Here is a 22,917-nt window from a genome sequence, read left to right as displayed (position 1 = left end):
AATGGCTACACCTTATTTTTTAAATTATAAAATGAATACAATCTAATATAACAATGGCAGCAATAGTTTATATTTCTTTTGCCTTAAGGTTTACATATTCTTTATATACATTATTATCTCATTTGATCTTCACAATAATACTGTCAGGTAGGTATTATTATTATCTGGCTTTTACAGATGAAAAGGACATTGAGTCTGAGAAAAAAGGAACATTTTCCCCAGGGAAAAGAAACTAGTAGGTACATAGAAATGAGATTCGAGTCCATGTATTCCAGACACTAAGGCCAGCCCCCTATCAACCACCCTGGTTGCCTTTCATATGATGACATGCATTCTTATATTGTTGTTCAGTCATTTTTAGCTGTGTCTGGAACTCTTCATGACACTATTTGGGATTATCTTGGCAATGATACTGGAGTAGTTTGTCATTTCCTTTTCCAGCTCATTTTGAAGATGAGGAAACTGTGTCAAACAGTTTTCAATAATTTGTCCAAGGTAATACATATTTGAGTCCAGGTTGAACTCAACTCTTTAGACCTGGAAATCTATGATTTGTACCACCTAGTCACCCATCATTATATATATAATATATATACAAGCTTGCCATGTGCACACAAACACACATATTTATCTATGCCCTCAGGTTTTTGGGAGAGTTACAAACAGGAATCTTTAAAATTAGTCTGCCTCATTGTTAGATGCAGTGTGAGGAAGTTTGTGTGAATTGCTGTGTGATTGGATGGTTCTTATAGCTTTTGCAGGACAAAAAACTATCACATTTTGTGTTCTCTTCCCCCATGGACTAACTTTTTAAAAAACATGTTTTGGAGGCAAAGGGAGGGACATTTACTGTGGCAATAGAAAATTGCCCTGGTCATTAAAAAAAAAAAAAAACTTCCTTAAAAGCTTATTTTCTACCATCAAGTTTCAAGGTACTTTCTAGCTTTCTACTGAAAAGGGGCAATCCACTCTCAATATCTGTGCCAGCCTTTTCCAAGCTCACTTGAGCTGGCCTCAAGTCCCATGGTGAGCTGAAAGCAATGATTCTGATTATGCCCATTCAGGAAGGCATTTAAATGGAAGTGGAATGAGTCAATATGATAAAGCCGAAGGAGAGCTGCTTTTGGAGTCAGAGTAGTTGGACTGAAATCTCTACTCTGCCCTTCTGGCACTGTGTGCCATCTGGGTTACGGTGAGTGAGTCAATTCATGTCTCTAGGACTCAATGTTGTGGTGATGGTAGCAGTGATTGTGGATGTTGTTGTTGGTCAGTCATTCCAGTCATGTTTAGTTATTCCCCATTTGGGCTTTTCTGGGCAGATATAGGGAAGTGTTTTATTATTCTCTAGTTCATTTTGCAGAAGAGGAAACTGAAGCAAAGAGGATTAAGTGACATGCCCAAGGTCATACAACTTAGTGTCTGAGGCCATTTCAACTCAGGAAGATGAGTCATTCTGACATCAGACCCAGCATACTATTCCCCGGAACCCTGACACAACTCTAAGAAGAGATCTACCCTCTGCTGCACTTTTTTGTAGCCTCCACTCAACCCTATTTTTTTTTTTGCTTAATTGCTAACTCTAGCATATAAAACCAAATAGATCCACCTGAACCCTGCTTTATTATGAACAACTAAGTTTCTTAAAGAAATTAAATATTTTTATAAATGCTATTGCTAACAGTGATCAAATAGAAATTATTTACTTCAGTCAGCATAAACTTGGTGATCAAAGAACTGTGTGAGCTTGGGCAAATCAGAGATACATCATTTTGAAAATGGAAGGAAGCTTAATCTGCTCCAACTCTGATATATAGTTGAAGAGGGCCATACTCATCGAGCTGGTTTCTACCAGAAGCTAGAATTATATCAAAGGTCTTGTAATCCCCTGTCCAGTATGACTTCTACTTCTTCCCACTCAGGTTCTCTATCTACAAACAGAGAAGACTGTATTAGATTTACTCTCATATTATAATTTTAAAATTACATATTTTGAAATCTTGGCATTAGTATTCACTGTCCCCACTTTAATTATTGAAATCTCTCAGGGAGGCAGAATGGATCAGTATATTGGAACTGATTTTTTAGTTTAAGTTCTGCTGAATGATTTCAGATATGTTTCCTAATTTATATATATATACACATATACATATATATATGTATATATATATATATATATATATATATAGAGAGAGAGAGAGAGAGAGAGAATGAGTGAGTACAGTGGCAGAGAGAGAGTGAGTGAGTACAGTGTTCTTATGTCTTAGGTGTAGTTAAGTCATAATCCCTGAAACTTCTCTCTTTCAGAAAATACATTTAGCAAAATTGAAAGGCTCTTTGTATTAGGAAACTAGTCATAAATTTTAAGATTTTAGTTTTTAGTTTTTCTCTTAGGTTGTTAATGAAATGAGGAAGGATTGCTCTTTGTTTCTGCCTTTCCCTTTCTCCTTCTTGTGCTCAGATTCAGAAAACATATTGGAAAAGCAGAATACTGAAAAGTTTCTAGTGTTACCCTTGAAAAGGATTAAAATAAAAGACATGTTCTGTATTTATATTTTTTAGGACAAATGACACTGGCCTTCTTTCCTTCAAAGACCACTTGCCTGTCACCCAGATAGTTATCACTGATACCAACAGATCAAACTCAGAAGCTGCCTGGAGAATTGGTCCATTACGTTGCTATGGCGACCGTGAGTAATAAACCAAACACTTTTGGTCCATGTAGTATGAGAATGAGATGCTTCACAACCTTGGTATAGTCACTCTCCCCTCCTGTCCTATGCTTTCCATAGAACTGAAATATTACTTGTGTTTTTTACTTTCTTGGTTTCCCTCAATCCCCACTTCCATTATAGAGAATCCTGGTGAAGGATATTCTAATTCATTTCATGTAATCACTGCCTTCCATACCAATGAAGGATGTTTGTGTTTTCCCCCCAGGGCATTTTTGGAATGCGGCCTCATTTAATACAGAAGCCTCTTACCTTCACTTCCCCACCTTTCATGCTGAGTTCAGTGCTGATATTTCATTTTTTTTCAAAACCACGGCTTTGTCTGGCATCTTCTTGGAAAATCTGGGCATTAAAGACTTCATTCGACTGGAAATAAGCTGTAAGTGGTTATGTTTAGGAATTTGAAATATGTGACATTCCTGAAGGGAATGGATGACATCCAGACTTGGCTAACTACATCAATGACTTTAGTTAGAAAGCTTAACTCTCTGGACTTTCAATTCTTCATCTGTAGTACAAGAGGGTGGAACTAAAGTACTTCTAAGATCTCCTCTGGTTCTAAAATTCTACAAGTCTATGTTAAACATCTGTAATGAATCACTTTCCATCTAATGATGTTCCACTAGATTATTTCATTCTATGAGATCTCTTGGGAAGTCATTCCAATGTTTAATATTCATTGTCATAGGTGTTGCTTACTTTTTCAAAATGATCTTATAAAGCTATGCTTCATGATGGTACTCCTACTCACACACCTTAATATAGGATGCAGGTAACAGAATTCTTGGAAACTGTCACAGAAGAATGATAGCCTTCAACAATGGCAGTTCCTGCTGAAGAAGAAAAATATATTGAGTACATGCTTGACATCTGACTTTCTGTCTCTTAACTGAGAATCAGGCATAATGACTTCTGAAAGAATATTTTTAAGCCAAAATTACTTGGAGGTTCCCATGAAGTCTTATAGGTGGTGAAATCATCCACTATCACAGAAATATCTCAAATCTTTGTATTAGATATAAAGACTGAGTTTCACTTTTGGGCTTGTGGTCTGATATTTGTCTCAAAAGGAGACTACTTAATATATTTTCCACCACCATGGACATACTACTGCAGGATCAGGGTTGCAGCTTGTGGTCATCACTCCATTAGCTTTGCCTGTTTAGTTGCAGCCTTATCTGCAGGGAGCTTTTGCTGCTTCACCTTTGTACTCTCCTGCTTGTAAATAGATATTCCTTCTATTTCTAGTACCCAGTTTGATACCCTTGTGCAGCCAGATTGAATTAATTGACTGTATTGCATCAATGACCTAATTGCATAAAATACCCTTGACAGTGTAAATAGTGCTTAAGCAACATGCACTTGGAAATTTGAGAGGGCTATCATTCGCCACCAAGAACAGATGGCTAAGGAGACTACTTCCAATGATTCCATAGGTCTCTTTTTAATCACAGAGCTCCTAAGTGGTTCTATTGCAATTCCAATACAATGCAAATAAGGAAAGAGATCTTTTAATTGGTAGCTTTAGACTCCTTTATTCCAGTGATTCCAGGTATTAAGCAAAGGAAACAATTGTGGCTTTGGAAGAGAAATAGGGAACCTTCATTCTCAACTCTGCCAGACATTGAAAATGTGGAATTGATTACCAACCATTTTGTAATATGGTTATAATAACCTTAACATAAAACTTAATAAAATCATGCCCCACAGCCTTTTGATTCATTAACACAGTGGTAAATGTCATGGTGAATTATCACAAGGTAATGAGGTATGATTTAGTGTTAATTGCACATCTAAGTTCAATTTGTTTGTACTTTGTGATGCCATACTTCATTCTTAGTATGATTAACAAAATGCAGGTTAACATTAAATGTGGCAGAATGCTGAAGTCCACTGAGATAATTGTTTAGTGGAAACATTTTAGCAAACCATAGAAAAATACTTTAAAAATAAATATATATGAAAATATTGGGAATTTTCAAGCACCTCTGCTTTCTACTCCATTTCCCCAAAATCTTGGGTTCTTCTTTAATATATCATATTGCATCTTGCAGCCAGATGGAATTTTCTGCCTAAAGAGTTCAGAGCAAAGATGCTCAAAAGACCAGCTGCTTGGGAAGGAAATGGCTTTTGAACAGATGCAAAGACTCAGAATAAATTTTCCCCTTGCCCCTATGGAGTGTTCCCCCCTTAACAATCGCAGCAACACCTTCCCAACTTGATACGTCCAATTTGTTGGACAAGAAACAACAGGTTGATATGAATTTTTCAATCCATTGACTTCTGGATCACTTCCAAGTAGCACATTTAGATTTAACAGTCTTGGGATCATTGAGTATTTTATGAAAAATGAAACACTTCCATACGTCCTCAAGCCTTAATGGATGTTTTTGGAGTAGCAAAGAGAATCTAATTATTTGTAAAAAAAACCAAAAATCTTACCTATTTTGGCAATTTGCTTACTATATTTGTGAATGTAGCAAAGTACTTTCTATTTGACAAGTAAAAAGAATTTGGGACTTTTTAAAAGCAATTGATAAAGTTGTAATTCTGCTTTTGGATGTCCTTGAACTCTCAGAGGATAGATTTAAGTACGAACTATTCCCTTCTTTCTAAGATGCTCTTCAGCATGATGAATGATTTTACCTAAATCTCTCATGTGATATGGGGATATATACATAGAGAATATAAGTAAAGTAAAAAAGGACACACCCACCCAACATCCTATATATCAGTTTATAGATATAGACAGTGACTCATTCAATGAACATTTCTTAAATGAAAGGCACTGTTCTAGGCACCTGAGATAGAACAACAAAAAAAGAAACAGTCCCTGCCCATACTCTATCTGTGGTGGTGGTGGGAGATTGATGTACTTAAACTTCTAGATGTCACAAACAGTGATCTAAGCTAACTCTACTGTATTTGAAGTCAGCCAAGAGATACAATGTCCTACTATAGTCACAGGATAAAGTTTTAGAGCCAGAAGGAGACTTAGATATTATCTAATATAGTATTTTCATTTTCTAGTTCATGAAATCTGAGAATTATTAAATTATAGGACTTTCTTAATCCAAATTTCTAGCTTACAAGTAGATACTTCTTCCACGTTTTACCACAGTGCCTCTTTAAAAACTGGTAGCTATTTTTTTTTTACCATCTCCAAAAAAAATAGAAAATAAAATCCTCCTATTCTTAGATTCAAAGAATATTAATTCTTGAAGAGACTGTAGAGAAGTTTAACCCATCCTAAGATAGAGAACTAGATAGGACTTTAGTGAAAGGGCTTAACCAGGAAGTGCAACTGGATGTTGCTTGAATGGCCATATAGCATTCAGTTGATACACTTATTAAATATCACAATATATAGTTATCTATCTATTTCTATCTATGAATTTATCTATCTAGAGAATTTGAGGTGGTTCTGGGTGGTACAAGTATGTAGGTGGGGATTGTTGAAAAAATAAAACTACTTACATGACAACTATCTTATAAACCTTATCTTAACTACCCCCAAGCCTATAAGTTTCTTAAATTTATGGTTATATCTTATAATCTTACATATTTTTTTCCATTCTCCTCAATACCAACCACAGGAAAATGGATATTAAGGTCATTTAATATAAGATGAGATTTTTATGCTGGGGAATCTTATGTGCTAGTTTCAGAGATAATGGATTCATTATGAATATTTTCATGCTAATAAAGGATAAAGAAAATGCAGAGGATTTGTTGTAAATGTTTGGAGAGGAGAAGGGATGGTGCAGAAGAGAAAACCTACTACTATCAAAACTACCTCTGTAAAGATGTGTTTCGAAAAATCTTGAGCAGCCATCCCACATTTTTCCCATTTGATCCCATATAGAAGTTTCACAGTTAGGAACCACTAGTCCTGTGAACATTCATTACTAATTTTCTAATTGAAGCCTTGAAGTTCAGCATAAGAACCAGCCTTGTGAAAAGCAAAGAGAACCCTCTGGGACACTTGCAGTTTTAGTAAGATCCACACTTGCAAATCATTCATTTTCATTTTCTTTCATTCATTTAATTTCTTACATGCTTGTGTATTTGAGTGTATGATGATTTGCCGGAGTCAATAAGACCATAAGTAGAATTAAAGACATAGTTCACATTTGACAGAAAATTATAACATGTTAATCTCCTGGATAGTAAATACCTGTTGTCCCTGTCACTGTGGACATTAAGAAGTAATCAAGAAATTACAAAATGGTAAGGTTTGGCACCTTTGAAAAGAAGTATACTGAACAATTTTTGCTCCAAGAGTTAGGGAAGGAGAGAGGATGTTGAAATAAGTTTTAGTTTTCCTCCTGATTTAGATACAGGAAATGATATTACCACCAGAACACAAATTTATCTCTGAAGTAATGATGTCTAGGCAGGGACAGGGAAAGAGACCATAGGAAAGGGGAAAGGGCTAACTCAGCACATCTATCTCTTTATTTCTGTCCCTTCTTTCATTCCTTCCTCCCTTCTTTCCTTCTTTTATTTTTCTCTTCCTTCCTCCTTCCCTTGCTCCCTCCCTCCCTCCCTCCCTCCCTTCCTTCCTTCCTTCCTTCCTTCCTTCCTTCCTTCCTTCCTTCCTTCCTTCCTTCCTTCCTTCCTTCCTTCCTTCCTTCCTTCCTTCCTTCCTTCCTTCCTTCCTCCCTTCCTCCCTTCCTTCCTTCCTCCCTCCCTCCCTCCCTCCCTCCCTCCCTTCCTTCCTTCCTCCCTCCCTCCCTCCCTCCCTCCCTCCCTCCCTTCCTTCTTTCCTTCCTTCCTTCCTTCCTACCTTCCTCCCTTCCTCCCACCCTCCCTCCCTCCCTTCCTCCCCCTCTCTCTCTTTGTTTCTTTTTTGTTTGTTTGTTTGTTTGTTTCTTCCTTCCTTTCTTCCTTCCTTCCTTCCTTCCTTCCTTCCTTCCTTCCTTCCTTCCTTCCTTCCTTCCTTCCTTCCTTCCTTCCTTCCTTCCTTCCTTCCTTCCTTCCTTCCTTCCTTCCTTCCTCCCTTCCTCCCACCCTCCCTTCCTCCCCCTCTCTCTCTTTGTTTCTTTTTTGTTTGTTTGTTTGTTTGTTTGTTTCTTCCTTCCTTCCTTCCTTCCTTCCTTCCTTCCTTCCTTCCTTCCTTCCTTCCTTCCTTCCTTCCTTCCTTCCTTCCTTCCTTCCTTCCTTCCTTCCTTCCTTCCTTCCTCTGCCTCTGTCTCTATTTCTCTGCCTCTGTCTCTTTGTCTTTCTCTGTCTCTGTCTGTCTCTGTCTGTCTCTGTCTGTCTCTCTATCTCTGTCTCTCTTTCCTTATTCATTTCACTTCTTTTTAGGCAACCTGATGCTCTCTTTTCCCTGGAATCCTACCATAGAGCTGTTGTATTTACTAGGGACACAATATTTGTTCTAGACCTACACATTCTGAACTCCTGAACTCAAATGATCAACCATTCTTAACCTCCACAGTAGCAGGCACAATAAGCATTCGCTATCTGACTCTACTTAATTTAATTATGATGGGAGTGCTGGGAGATAATCTAACTAATACTATACATAGAAAATTTAGCCTAGAACACACATATACAACCAGATTTTCCTCTTTGTAGCTGATTTTTACTGTAGAAATTATAAATATTTCAGATATTGTAGAAAAAGCAATCAACCTGGACTCAAAAATGCCCACTTTGATTTCCATCTCACCTACTTCCATTTTATCCTTGCATAAGTCCCTTTACCCTCTCCAAATCTCAGGACAGTTATTTCTACAATATTGGTATTGAGCCTCTTGATCACTAAGGTCTCTTCCAATTGTAAGATTCAGTGAGTTTTGTGGGAAAAAAAGCTATAGAAACCTAGAGTATATTCTTTATTATCCAACATCCTTCTTTCCTTTTCTCTTTTCTCTTCTGATTTAGACATAAAGGCCAATTCAATAAAATATTAACCTTGATATATTTGGCTTTTCTTTTCTCTGCAATGAACAATGATATTTTTTCTTTTCTTTTTCTTTTTGGCTTAAAAGGACAGAAAACATTGTTATATAGAAGTTGACATACAAGAAATAGAAGGTCAAAATAAGCTTGCCTATCTCAGGTACTATTCCAGCATCCAAAAGCACAGTAAAAATTGGCAGATGAGATTGCTAATTGATGATATAATTTTTTAAGGTTCAGAATGACAAGAGAGGGATTACAGGATTGAAAAAAGGGGTGCATATCATAATTTGTAATGTTAAAAATTTGAACACATAAAGTGACCCTAGAAAGCCAAAAATCTAATCTCATTTTACAGATAAGAAAACAGATGTCCAAAAAGTTAAGTATTTGACCATGGTCACAATAGTAATAAATGACAGAGGTGGATTTTAATACAACTCTTCTTCAAAACCAGTATATTCCTTTACTATACCATTTTCTCCCTGTGAAGGAAGAGGACAAGATCTAAGAATTATTGAACAATGAGCTTGGCTTCAATTTCTGGTAAAATTCTACAACGTATTACAAGAGGAATGATTGGTGAACATCTAGAAAAGAAAATGGTGACCATAAAAACAAACAAAGCTTCAACAAGAAGACTTTATTTCAAATTAACTTTGCTTTCCTTATGACAGTGTTCTTAAATTGCTAGGTATAGTATACTAAGATTTGACCAAAGCATTTGGTAAAAACTCCCATGCTCTTCTTATGGAAAGTATAATATAAGCACTTTTGAAATGGGTTGAATTTCTGACCATTTTTATCCAATGTTAACATTGAATCAGCTATCCAAATAGAATTCTCTGATGATCTGTCCTTATGCCTATTCTGTTAAACAATTTCTTCAGTGCCTTGGATAAAGGAATAAATTATATCCTTCAAAATTTCAGATTTAAGAAAACCAGGAGGGATAAGCAACATATTGGATGACAGAATCAGAATTCTTTTTAAAACTGCATGTTGATGGATTATAGCACTGAACAAAATGTATGAAGACAAAATTTAATGGGAATGATTATAAAATGTTATATTTGTTTGAAATTTAAAACAAAAACTTTCAAAGATATTAGATAGATGGGTAAAATATGAATAGCCAGCAGTTCAGGTTAAAAGATCTGTGATCCTTAGTGGATAAGAAGCTTACTGTGAGTCACAAATACAAAGTGACCACCACAAAGCTAAAAAGATCTTCAATAAAATAGAGAGGCATGATGATAATCCTACTATATCCTGCCATGGTAAGCCCATATATGAAGCTTGTATTCATCCATAAATCTTGGAAATAACATTATATTCCAGACAGTGTCCAGAGATGAGTGACCAGGATTTTGAACAAATTCCATTTTAAATTGTATAATGATTGGTTGAAAGAACTTAGGAAGTTTAACCTTAGGGCACACAGAGGAGGAGGGATCAGATTTTCCATGCAAAACAATCTCAAGATATACAACAAGAAACAATGGATAAAAGATACAAAAAGGGAAAGTAAGGGAACATATGCTAACCAGTAGTGGTATTCAAAACATAATGAGCTGCCTATGGAAATAGTGGCTTATATGTCACTAGATTTCTTTCAACCAAAGGGTAGATAACATATGTCAAGGACATTGTAAAGGAGCTTTTTCATCCAGTATGAGTATGACTAAATGATCTATGAACTTTCCAGCTCACAGATTTTGTTATTCTGCTGCACAGAGTCTTAAAAGAGACATCACAGTTTTCTTCAATTATTTAAAGGACTACCATGTAGAAAGATTAGACATTCTGCTTAACCCCAGAGAGCAGATCTAAAAGCAGTGGATAGAAGCTACAGAGGTGTATTTCAAAATAATGCAAGGGGAAAAATAACAAAAATAACAACTTTTTTGGGACAAAAAAATTTGACAATCTATGCTAGAGAGTGAAAGGGACTGTTTCTAGAAATAATGGATTCTTCTTCTTTAATGATCTTCAAAGAGATACTATCTGTATGACCACAGAAAAGCCATTAAACTTCTATCAGTCTCAGTTTTTTCTCCAAGAAAATGGAAAAAAAATAATAGCACCTAACTTTCACAGTATTGTTTTAAGGGTCAAATGAGAAACCATCTGCTTAGTACTTCATAAAATCTTAAAAATGCTATATACATGTTGGCAATTAATTATTTGATTCTGGATAACCACTTATTGTTAATACTGTTTATGGAATTTATGTTTAGGAATTGCTTTGAAAAGTTGACATTGAAGTAAGTCTTCATATTATAAAATTCTGATTGTCCCATATTCTTCTTTTCTATTTGATAAACTGATTATTCATTTTCCTATTCATGTATTGATTATTAATATACTCCATTTCCCTCTCTAATGTTTTCCATTTTATTCCAGCCCCCTCAGAAGTCACTTTTGCCCTTGATGTTGGGAATGGTCCAATGGAGCTCACAGTTCTCTCTCCAACTCCCCTGAATGACAACCAGTGGCATTATGTCCAGGCTGAGAGAAACCTCAAGCAGACTTTGCTCCAGGTGGATGACCTTCCAGCAAAGATACTGGAGACACAAGAGGATGGGCATTTTCGATTGCAGTTAAATAGTCAATTATTTGTAGGTAGGGTATTTATTTCAATAAGTCTTAAAATATCATATACATAAAATGTTTGACTTCCCAACTTCATAATTGTAACCATTGAGAATTAATGTCCAAATCAGCAGAACAAGAGTCTGCTACTATATGCAACCAAACTTTTTTTTTTAATTTTATAGTATTTTATTTGATCATTTCCATGCATTTTTCATTAAAGACAAAGATCATTTTCTTTTCCTCCCTCCCACCCCCCATGGCCGACGCGCGATTCCACCGGTATCACATGTGTTCTTGACTTGAACCCATTGCCATGTTGTCAGTATCTGCATCAGAGCGTTCGCTCCGAGTCCTTCTTCTGTCATGTCCCCTCAGCCATTGTAGTCAGGCAGTTGCTTTTCCTTGGTGTTTCTACTCCCTCAGTTTGTCCTCTGCTTTTGGATAGTGTTTTTTTCTCCTTGATCCCTGCAGATTGTGCAGGGACATTACACCACCACTAATGGAGAAGTCCATTACGTTCGATGATACCACAGTGTGTTTGTCTCTGTGTACAATGTTCTCCTGGTTCTGCTCCTCTCGCTCTGCATCACTTCCTGGAGGTTGTTCCAGTTCACATGGAAATCCTCCACTTTGTTATTCCTTTGAGCACAATAGTATTCCATCACCAACATATACCACAATTTGTTCAGCCATTCCCCAATTGATGGGCATCCCCTCATTTTCCAATTTTTGGCCACCACAAAGAGCGCAGCTATGAATATTTTTGTACAAGTCTTTTTGTCCATTATCTCTTTGGGGTACAAACCCAGCAGTGCTATGGCTGGATCAAAGGGTAGACATTCTTTTATCGCCCTTTGTGCATAGTTCCAAATTGCCCTCCAGAATGGCTGGATCAGTTCACAACTCCACCAGCAATGAATTAATGTCCCTACTTTGCCACATCCCCTCCAGCATTCATTACTTTCCATAACTGTCATGTTAGCCAATCTGCTAGGTGTGAGGTGATACCTCAGAGTTGTTTTGATTTGCATCTCTCTGATTATAAGAGATGTGGAGCACTTCTTCATGTGCTTATTAATAGTTTTGATTTCTTTATCTGAAAACTGTCTATCCATGTCCCTTGCCCATTTATCAATTGGGGGATGGCTTGATTTTTTGTACAATTGATTTAGCTCTTTATAAATTTGAGTAATTAAACCTTTGTCAGAGGTTTTTATGAAGATTTTTTCCCAACTTGTTGTTTTCCTTCTGATTTTAGTTACATTGCTTTTGTTTGTACAAAAGCCTTTTAATTTGATGTAGTCGAAATTATTTATTTTACATTTTGTGATTCTCTCTATGTCTTGCTTGGTTTTAAAGTCTTTCCCTTCCCAAAGGTCTGACATGTATACTATTCTGTGTTTACCCAATTTACTTATGGTTTCCTTCTTTATGTTTAAGTCTTTCACCCATTTTGAATTTATCTTGGTGTAGGGTGTGAGATGTTGATCAATTCCTAATCTCTCCCACACTGTCTTCCAATTTTCCCAGCAGTTCTTATCAAATAGTGAATTTTTGTCCCAAGACCTGGGATCTTTGGGTTTATCGTATACTATCTGGCTGAGGTCGCTTTCCCCCAGTCTATTCCACTGATCCTCCTTTCTGTCTCTTAGCCAGTACCAAATTGTTTTGATGACTGCTACTTTGTAATATAGTTTGAGGTCTGGGACTGCTAGGCCCCCCTCATTAGTGTTTTTTTTCATTATTTCCCTGGATATCCTTGATCTTTTGTTATTCCAAATGAACTTTGTTATGCTTTTTTCCAAATCAGTAAAGAAATTTTTTGGGAGTTCCATGGGTATGGCACTAAATAGATAAATAAGTTTGGGCAGGATAGTCATTTTTATTATGTTGGCTCGTCCTACCCATGAGCAGTTAATGTTTTTCCAATTGCTCAAGTCTAGTTTTAGTTGTGTGGTGAGTGTTTTGTAGTTGTGTTCATATAGTTCCTGTGTTTGTCTTGGGAGGTAGATTCCTAGGTATTTTATTTTGTCTATGGTGATTTTGAATGGGATTTCTCTTTCTAGTTTTTGCTGCTGAGCTGTGTTGGAGATATATAGAAAAGCTGATGACTTATGTGGGTTTATTTTGTATCCTGCAACTTTGCTAAAGTTGTTGATTATTTCAATTAGCCTTTTGGTTGAGTCTCTAGGATTCTTTAAGTAGACCATCATGTCATCTGCAAAAAGTGATAACTTGGTCTCCTCCTTGCCTATTTTGATGCCTTCAATTTCTTTTTCTTCTCTAATTGCTACTGCTAGTGTTTCTAGTACGATGTCAAATAATAGAGGTGATAATGGGCATCCTTGTTTCACTCCTGATCTTATTGGGAATGCATCTAGTTTATCCCCATTGCAAATGATATTAGCTGATGGTTTTAGATATATACTGTTTATTATTTTTAGGAATGACCCTTCTATTCCTATGCTTTCTAGTGTTTTTAATAGGAATGGGTGTTGTATTTTATCAAAGGCTTTTTCTGCATCTATTGAGATAATCATGTGGTTCTTGTTGGTTTGCTTGTTAATGTGGTCAATTATGTGGATGGTTTTCCTAATATTGAACCAGCTCTGCATCCCTGGTATAAATCCTACTTGATCATGGTGGATGACCCTTCTGATAACTTGCTGAAGTCTTTTTGCTAGTATCCTATTTAAGATTTTTGCATCTATATTCATTAGGGAGATTGGTCTATAGTTTTCTTTCTCTGTTTTTGACCTGCCTGGTTTTGGAATTAGTACCATGTTTGTGTCATAAAAGGAGTTTGGTAGAACTCCCTCTTTGCTTATTATGTCAAATAGTTTGTATAGTATTGGGATTAACTGTTCTCTGAATGTTTGATAGAATTCACTGGTGAATCCATCAGGCCCTGGGGATTTTTTCTTAGGAAGTTCTTTGATGGCTTGGTGGATTTCATTTTCTGATATGGGATTATTTAAGAATTCTATTTCCTCTTCTGTTAGTCTAGGCAGTTTGTATTTTTGTATATATTCATCCATATCACTTAAATTGGTATATTTATTGCCATATAATTGGGCAAAGTAATTTCTAATGATTGCCTTAATTTCCTCTTCCTCAGAGGTGATGTCCCCCTTTTCATCTTTGATGCTGTTAATTTGCTTTTCTTCCTTCCTTTTTTTAATTAGATTGACCAGTACTTTGTCTATTTTGTTTGTTTTTTCAAAGTACCAGCTTCTTGTCTTATTTATTAAATCAATAGTTCTATCACTTTCAATTTTATTAATTTCTCCCTTAATTTTTAGGATTTCTAGTTTGGTTTTCTGCTGGGGGGTTTTAATTTGGTCACTTTCGAGTTTTTTTAATTGCATTTCCAATTGATTGATCTCTGCTCTCCCTAGTTTGTTAATATATGCACTCAGGGATATGAATTTACCTCTGATTACTGCTTTGGCTGCATCCCAAAAGGTTTGAAAGGATGTCTCGCCATTGTCATTTTCCTCGATGAAATTATTAATTGTTTCTATGATTTCTTCTCTAACTAAACGATTTTGGAGTATCATATTGTTTAGTTTCCAATTAGTTTTTGATTTGGTTTTCCATGTACCATTACTGATCGTTATTTTTATTGCCTTGTGGTCTGAAAAGGCTGCATTTATTATTTCTGCTTTTCTGCATTTGTGTGCCATGTTTCTGTGACCTAATGTATGGTCAATCTTTGTGAATGTGCCATGTGGTGCTGAGAAGAAGGTGTATTCCTTTTTATCCCTATTTATTTTTCTCCATATGTCTATTAATTCTAATTTTTCTAAGATTTCGTTCACTTCTTTTACCTCTTTCTTATTTATTTTTTGATTTGATTTATCTAAATTTGATAATGGTTGGTTTAAGTCTCCCACTAATATGGTTTTACTGTCTATTTCTTCCTTCAATTCTCCTAGTTTCTCCATTAGAAATTTGGGTGCTATATTATTTGGTGCATATATGTTGATTAGTGATATTTCCTCATTATCTAAAGTCCCTTTTAACAAAATATAATAACCTTCCCTATCCCTTTTGATCAGGTCTATTTTTGCTTTGGCTTTATCAGATATCATGATTGTCACTCCTGCCTTCTTTCTGTCACTTGAGGCCCAGAAGGTCTTACTCCATCCTTTAATTCTGACTTTGTGGGTGTCTACCCCCCTCATGTGTGTTTCTTGGAGACAACATATGGTAGGGTTTTGGATTCTAATCCATTCTTCTATTTGTTTACATTTTATGGGTGAGTTCATCCCATTCACGTTCAATGTTATGACTGTCACTTGTGGACTCCCTGGCATTTTGATATCCTTCCCTAATTCTAACCTTTCTTCTTCAGCTCTACCTTTTAGTCCAGTGATTTACTTTAAATCAGTCCCCCTTGTATTTCCCTTTCTACCCCCTCCCTTCTAATTCCCTCCCTTATTTTCCCCTGTAGTCTTTTTAAAAATTCCCCCCCCCACCCTCTCCCTCCCTTGTACTGCTTCCCTCCCCACCAGTCTGTTTTTTACCCTTCTACTCCTCTATAGGGCGCAAATCTATTCTCTTCCCCAATGGATTGGATTGTTCTTCCCTCTTTGGGTCAGTTTCAAAGTACATAAGAGTTGAATATTTCCTATCTCCGACCTCTTTACCCTTCCAGTGTATCGATGTTCTCCCCCCTCCCGCCATGAGCTTCTTTGTGACATATAAATTTACCCCCATTTGTTTCTTTTCCCATTTCTTTTAGTCATAACCTCTTTTCTTTTTTAGCTTTAGTCATGTATATATATATATATATATATATATATATACATACACATGTATATGTATTTATGCATGCATATCTCTATATACCTATTTATGTCTTGTCCTTTCATCCTATACAGTTTGTCCCTTCCCTCTGAGTGTAGTTCTTCTAGCTGCTTAGGTGATAGCAACAGTTTTTAAGAGTTGCCAATGACCTCTTTTCTTATAGGGATACACATCATTTTAACTTATTGAGTTTCTTAAAAAAAACCTTTGTTGTTGTTGTTGTTTTTCCCCTCTTTTTTAATTACCTTTTGATGATTCTCTTGAATTCTGTGGTTGGACTTCACATTTTCTGTTCAGGTCTGGTCTTTTATTTATGAATGCTTGGAATTCCTCTGTTGTGTTAAATGACCATACATTCCCCTGTAAGAATATAGTCAGTTTTGATGGGTATTTTATTCTTGGCTGTAGGCCTAGTTCCCTTGCTTTCCGGAATATCATATTCCATGCCTTTCGGTCCTTCAGTGTGGATGCAGACAGATCCTGTGTTATCCTCACCATGTTTCCATGGTATCTGAATGGTTTCTTTTTGGCAGCTTGTAATACCTGTTCTTTTATCTGATTGTTTTTGAATTTGGCTATAACATTTCTTGGTGTTGTCAGTTGGGGATTAAAAACAGGGGGTGATCTGTGGATTCTTTCAATCTCCACTTTCCCCTCTTGTTCTAGGATTTCGGGACAGTTTTCCTGGATAATTTCCTCTAGTATTATGTCCAGGCTTTTTCTTTTGTCGTGGTCTTCTGGTAGTCCAATTATTCTTAAATTGTCTCTTCTTGAACGATTTTCTAAATCGTCTGTTTTGTGAATGAGATGCTTCACATTTTCCTCAATTTTTTCATTCTTTTTGTTTTGTCTTATAGTGTCCTGCTGCCTTGTGAGGTCACTTGATTCTAGTTGTTTTACTCGGGTTCTTAAGGATTGGATTTCATCTTTGGCTTTTTGGTCGTCTTTTTCCTTCTGGTCTGAGTTTCTTTGAAGATTGTCTTTCATCCTCTTTATCTCGTCTTTCATCTCCTTTGCTTCATCTTTCATCTCCTTTGCCTCATTTTCCAGCTGGATGATATTGGCTTTCAGGACACTATTTTCTTGTTTTAGTTCAAGTGCCTCTGTTTCCAGATGACTTATCTTAATTTTTAAGTTCTTTTCCCAATTGTCTTCAGCCTCTCTTAGCTGTGTTTTGAGTTCTTCCACAGCCTGTATCCAATTCGCTGGGATTTCTGGTTTATCGTTTGCTGATCTCTCCCCCTCTGTTCCATTTGGTGAGTAGTAGCTGTCTATTGTAGTTTCTTTCTTCTGTTTCTGTTGTTTGTTCAAATTCACCCCTTCTTTCCTCCCTGTATTTGTCTGTGCTCTTGTTCCTCTCATTTTTTTGTTTTTTAGGGACTTCTATCAGTCTCCCCTCTTGGAGCTTTAACAGAGGATCTCTTGGTGTAATCTCTGAGGGAGGGTTGTTGGGGGTTTGAGCTTTCCTGTCCTCTGGAGGCTTTTGATTGGCTTAAAGTTCAGCAGTCAGTGAGGATGGATGGGGAGCCTGGGCTTCCCTGTGTTCTGGAGACTTTTGATGGGATTGAGTTCAGCTTATTTGGGATGGGTTTATTCTGAGTTTTAAACTTCCTGGACGGCTGGAGCAGATGTGGAGGATCTCTAAAGCTCCAGCCAGGCTGCCAGGTCTATGCTCCTTCTAGGCTGCCATCTTGACTTCGCCTCTAGGTTTCTGTTTTTTCAGAAGACCCAGCTCTCTAAGGGGGGAGGGGTTGTGGCTTGCCTGGACTCTGAGGGCTCCTGATGAGATTAGGTTCAGGTGGTGTGGGCCGAAAGATCCCAGAGCCAAAAAAGGGAAGGGAAAAAAAAAAAAGCAGCCACCTCCTCTTCCACTGCCTGTGTTGAGTGCCCAGAGACTGGCCGAGTTACTTTCAAGGAAAGCTCTTTGGAGCAACCCCTTTGCCAGCCCTGAGTTTTCTGTCCTTTCAGTAGCTCTGAGGGCTCCTGATGGGATTAGGTTCAGCTGGTTCTTTCAGAAGACCCTGCTCTCTAAGGGGGGAGGGGTCGTGGCTTGCCTGGACTCTAATGGCTCCTGATGGGATTAGGTTCAGGTAGTGTGGGCCAAATGATCCCGGAGCCAAAAAAAAAGAAGAAAGAGAAAAGCAGCAACCTCCTCTTCCACAGTCTGTGTTGAATGCCCGGAAACTGGCCCGGGTTACTTTCAAGGCAAGCTCCCCGGAGCACCCCCCTTGCCAGCCCTGAGTTCTCCGTCCTCTCAGCAGCTCTAAGGGCTCCTGATGGGATTAGGTTCAACTGGTTCTTTCAGAAGACCCTGCTCTCTAAGGGGGGAGGGGTCCTGGCTTGCCTGGACTCTGATGGCTCCTGATGGGATTAGGTTCAGGTAGTGTGGGCTGAATGATCCCGGAGCCAAAAAAAAGAAGAAAGAGAAAAGCAGCAACCTCCTCTTCCTCAGTCTGTGTTGAGTGCCCAGAAACTGGCCCGGGTTACTTTCAAGGTAGGCTCTTCGGAGCACCCCCCTTTGCCAGCCCTGAGCCCTCTGTCCTTTCAGTAGCTCTGAGGGCTCCCAATGGGATTGGGCTCAGCTGGTGCCCCGAAGCTGGGACCTCCCCCGAGACCCAGAGGGAAGAACCCAGCCAGGGGGCCACAGGCTTCCCCCTTCTCTCTATGCTTCCCTGCCGTCTGTGTTGGGCGCTCTGGAGACTGGCTCGGGTTGCTTTCAAGGTGAGTCCTCAGAGCCCTGAGGTTCCCGCTGCTGCCTTGGGCTCAGCACTCTGGGTTGGGGGGGATGGGTCCTGGGACCTTCTTTCTGTCTACCCCTTAGATCTGAGTGATCTAGGGTTCTGGCTTTTGGGGTGCGGTACCTTTTGATCCAGGTCCAGGAGGAGGTTTCCCCAGGTCTATCCTGTTGTTCAGCTTGAATTTCGGTGGCCTAGGAGCACTTTGTTTGCAATCGGTAGGGAAGAGTTTCGGAGGTCTGAACTTTCGCTGCTTCTACACCGCCATCTTGACCGGAAATCGAAAAAATATGCAACCAAACTTCAAAGCATTTAAAAAAATAAATTATGAAATAATCCAGTTCACTTTCCCTATCTTTCACTTCCCCTATCCAAGTATCTTAGTGCATTATCTAATTCTGACCCAAACTCAGGAAGCATTTAACAATATTGTGAAGTTAGTAAAGTGTACGTTCAGAATCCTAAGGCTTTTCTTATACTCATCCTGAGTCTTTTTCATCATTCTTTGCTACCTAAACTTCCCTGCAGGAAAGGATATAGTTATTTATTTATTCTCATCTCTATATAACTAACTTAAGTGAATGTGTTACTTCTACCTAAGGTATCTGTCTTTTTAATTTTTCTTCTTTAATTATGGGGATATGGTAGATAAAGCTTCTTGTATGAAGGTTCAATGGTCCAGTAAAGGAGCAAAATTTTGGCTTCCTTGCCACCAGATGTCTAAAAGTCAGCTTCTGTGAGAGTTAGTAACTGAATATTTTCCCCCAGTATTCCCACTGCCCTATGGGAATGCATTTCTACTCTTACTTATTGCTGTGCTTTTTGAAGTGGTAGAGAGGAACATTGTTTACTTTGGATTGTGTTCTTTTTTAAATTTAGGAATTGTATCATTTTATTTTTTAAAAACCCTTACCTTCTGTCTTGGAATCAATACTGTGTATTGGTTCCCAGGCAGAAGAGTGGTAAGGGCTGTTACAAGGGAATCACTTTAAAAGACTGATATATATTAATTTAAGGTCGCCAAGGAATCAGCTATGTAATTCCTAAATGAAAAACTCAAGTCAGCCGTCAGCCTTTTTTGGAGTTTAATTACAATAGGAGCAAGAAAGGAATTAGAGATATAGAGAGAGAGAGAAAGGGGAGAGAAGGGAATAGGGCTTAAATACCCCTTCTGTTTAGGCTGGGCCAAAAGGCCCAAGCCCTTAGATAGCTGGGGCAAAGAAAAGAGATCAGTCCCTTTCACTCACGTGTCCAAAATGGAGAAACAGTCTCAGAGGCCCCCACCTTCAGCTTCCTTCAGAGCAAGCTTCCTCAGAGCCCAGGAACCACACCGACCAAAAACTCAATCCTCTCTCCTTCAGTCTCAGACCCTCCTATCTTTAAGGACACCATCCAAGTTGCCTCCCCTCAGTCCTCACATCTACCAATCACTCTTCATCAATTTCCCTGTCAATGGAGGCTCTCGCTTAACCCAGGACCGCCCAGAGGTTTCTGGCTTTTGCACATGTCTGTTGAAGGTCATATTTTCAAATGATTAAATCTATACTCCTTTGCTACAGCCCTTTCTAAATCCTGTTAACTTGAGTATGGTAGAGATTGGAATAATTAAATTTTGATCTAGGCTGCAGCCCTTACTCAATCCTATTAGGACTGAATAGGGTGGAGTATCTCCATTGTATCAATTCTAAAATCAATCAAGACTCAAAGAAATTCCTGTTCTATGCTCAAGCATAGGTCAAAGTCCTTTCCATTGTTCAGCAAAGGGTTTCTGTCCTAAAGTAATCTTAAGAAGGGAAGAGAAGGAACCTCCCATGCCAATGGAGTTCCCATTCCAATAGACTATCAGTAAGAAATTTTCCAAGTATGAAATATCCCAATGGTGAAATTTTCAACAATTATAAGTCTAAGGAAATTTGAGGTTTACAATCCCCCCTGATGATCATTGGGAGACTAGTCTCCCCATTGATCATTTAACATAATCATTTTGTAGTTCTAAATTCACTTCTAACTAAAGATATACACAATATTCAATTTTCTAAGAGAAATTAGAATAGTGAGAGAGGAAATAGAAAAGAAAAGAAAGCAAAACCAATGTTTGCTAGGCGCATTGACAGAAAGCCAAATTAGGGGCAGTCCCTTTTGGCATAAATGTTACAATAAATGTTCAATCAAAAGTTCAGTCCAATCAATCACATCCAAAGTTCATTCTTGATCTTCTTGATGAAGTGTAGGTTTTTGGCATCTTTCTGCAACAGTTCATTCTCTGGATATAAAAGTTTCAAGCTTCTTTCTTGAAGATCTTTTCTTGAACAAAATCAAAATCTTTGAAATTTTTATAAAAGTAAAATCTTAAACAAAAGTCTTGGATTTTTATAAAAATAAAATCTCAAACAAAAAAAATTCAAAAATTCTTAGATTTTAAATTAAAATACAATCCCCTCTGAAGTAAGTATTAAAAAAAAATATCAAGTTAAGCTCAGAATGCAATGTTCAGGTATGGGGTTGTATGTGTCAATTATCAAAAAAATAGAAAAATAATCAAAAACATAAGAAAATTTCAAAATAGACCTTGTATAGGTCCAGTTTAAAGTAATTTCTATCCCACAAGTATGTAGGACAGAATGCAGTAATATTTCACTTAGCCATTTGTAGCCAAGACTACAGGAAGTTGCCATAATATAAGAAGAAAAGAATTAGAATTCTATTTTGATGGGGAAATGTCATTCCCTTGTCTGATTTTTTTTTCCTTCAGAGATATAGGGAGCCAGCATGATAGTCAAGCTTTGTACTTGTTTGAGTACTTCGAAAGGAGTGTAGATACAAGGAAGTCCTACGACTTAAACATAAGTTAAGCGTCGCAACCTTGAGTCTCACTTTAATATTTCATGTGTGCTCTATTGGCACTATTCAGGTTTAGTCTGTGCTCCTTGTTTTTATCCCTTTTCCTGGAATCAGACACAAACATTAATCACAGTCCTATAATATTTTATCAATAAATGGCAGGTTCCCATAGTTTAAAGCTTTTAGGCATATATTGATATTATAGCAAGAGTATATATATTAACTTGTATTACTGCAGGGAAAAAAATAATATTAATATTAATTATGTGTACCTTCAGTACAAAAAAATGAGAAAAAAATCAAATATTCTGATCAAAAAATAAAAAGAAATAAGAAAAAATAAGGAAAAAAAATCAGTAATTCAATATATTCTTGAAAAAAAAACATCCATTTGTCTATGGATTATTATCTCCAATTCATATGATAAGATAGAGTCACAATTCATATGATAGGATAGAGTCAATCAGTCTCAGCAGAAGATGCTTTCTTCACATGTGAGCAGTGAATCCAAGAGTCTCTTTCTCCAATCTTTATAGATGTTGGAGTAGTTAATAATATTTGGAATGGTCCTTCCCATGAAGGTTGAGTTGCTCCAGTTCGCTTGAAATTCTTGATATAAACTTTATCTCCTGGGTTCAGGTCATGCAGAGAAAAGTCTAATGGTCCAGCTTGTACTGCAGCTCCGGATTCATGAAGTTCACGTAGTTTGTGCTGTAACTCCTGTATATAGGAAGCAATAGTAATATCTCCCCCTAATAGCGATGTATAAGCCGGGGAGAAAGGCTTAGCCTGTATAGGCGGATGTCCAAAAAGCATCTCAAATGGTGAAATATGTAAGTCTCCTCTAGGCCTGCTTCTAAGATAAAATAGGGCCAGAGGGAGAATTTCAGGCCATTTTAAATGGGTCTCAGTGCATAATTTGCCAATCATAGTCTTAAGTTCTTTATTCATCCTTCCTACTATTTGGAGAGGAGAGAAAAAAAAACTGAAAAAGGTTAATTAATATCAACAAAATCAATACAATCTAAGAAGAATCATCTTTATTATACTGGGAAGTTCCCTGGGCACCCTCCTGAAGGGCACCTCTCTGAGGATCATTAGCACCTCGAGTAATTTTTGGACGAGCGCCATTTCTCATATATTGTTGAGTATTATCATTAAAATTTTCTTCAATTTGAGCATTGTCATTAAATTCCCAATTCCTATTTCTATAATTCTGGTTTCTAAAGTTCTTATTTCTATATTCATTATAGTTATTTCCATAGTCATTATTATAATTTCTAGAATTCTGG

The 22,917-nt window shown here is 37.3% G+C and overlaps 1 protein-coding gene across 2 annotated transcripts in view; it reads left to right on the top strand.

The window, feature by feature from the left end:
- CNTNAP5 (contactin associated protein family member 5) overlaps positions 1–22,917 on the top strand; it is a 908,736-nt gene that overhangs the window by 736,489 nt on the left and 149,330 nt on the right. For both annotated transcript variants that reach the window (XM_056793728.1, XM_056793729.1), the window contains exons 15-17: positions 2,560–2,687; positions 2,938–3,108; positions 11,046–11,264. In XM_056793728.1, the coding sequence (XP_056649706.1) occupies positions 2,560–2,687; positions 2,938–3,108; positions 11,046–11,264 (518 nt within the window). The remainder of the gene's footprint in view (positions 1–2,559; positions 2,688–2,937; positions 3,109–11,045; positions 11,265–22,917) is intronic.

Source organism: Monodelphis domestica, chromosome 4 (genome assembly GCF_027887165.1).
Source record: "Monodelphis domestica isolate mMonDom1 chromosome 4, mMonDom1.pri, whole genome shotgun sequence".
NCBI classification, from domain to species: domain Eukaryota; kingdom Metazoa; phylum Chordata; class Mammalia; order Didelphimorphia; family Didelphidae; genus Monodelphis; species Monodelphis domestica.
This window is presented reverse-complemented; position numbering and strand designations above follow the sequence as displayed.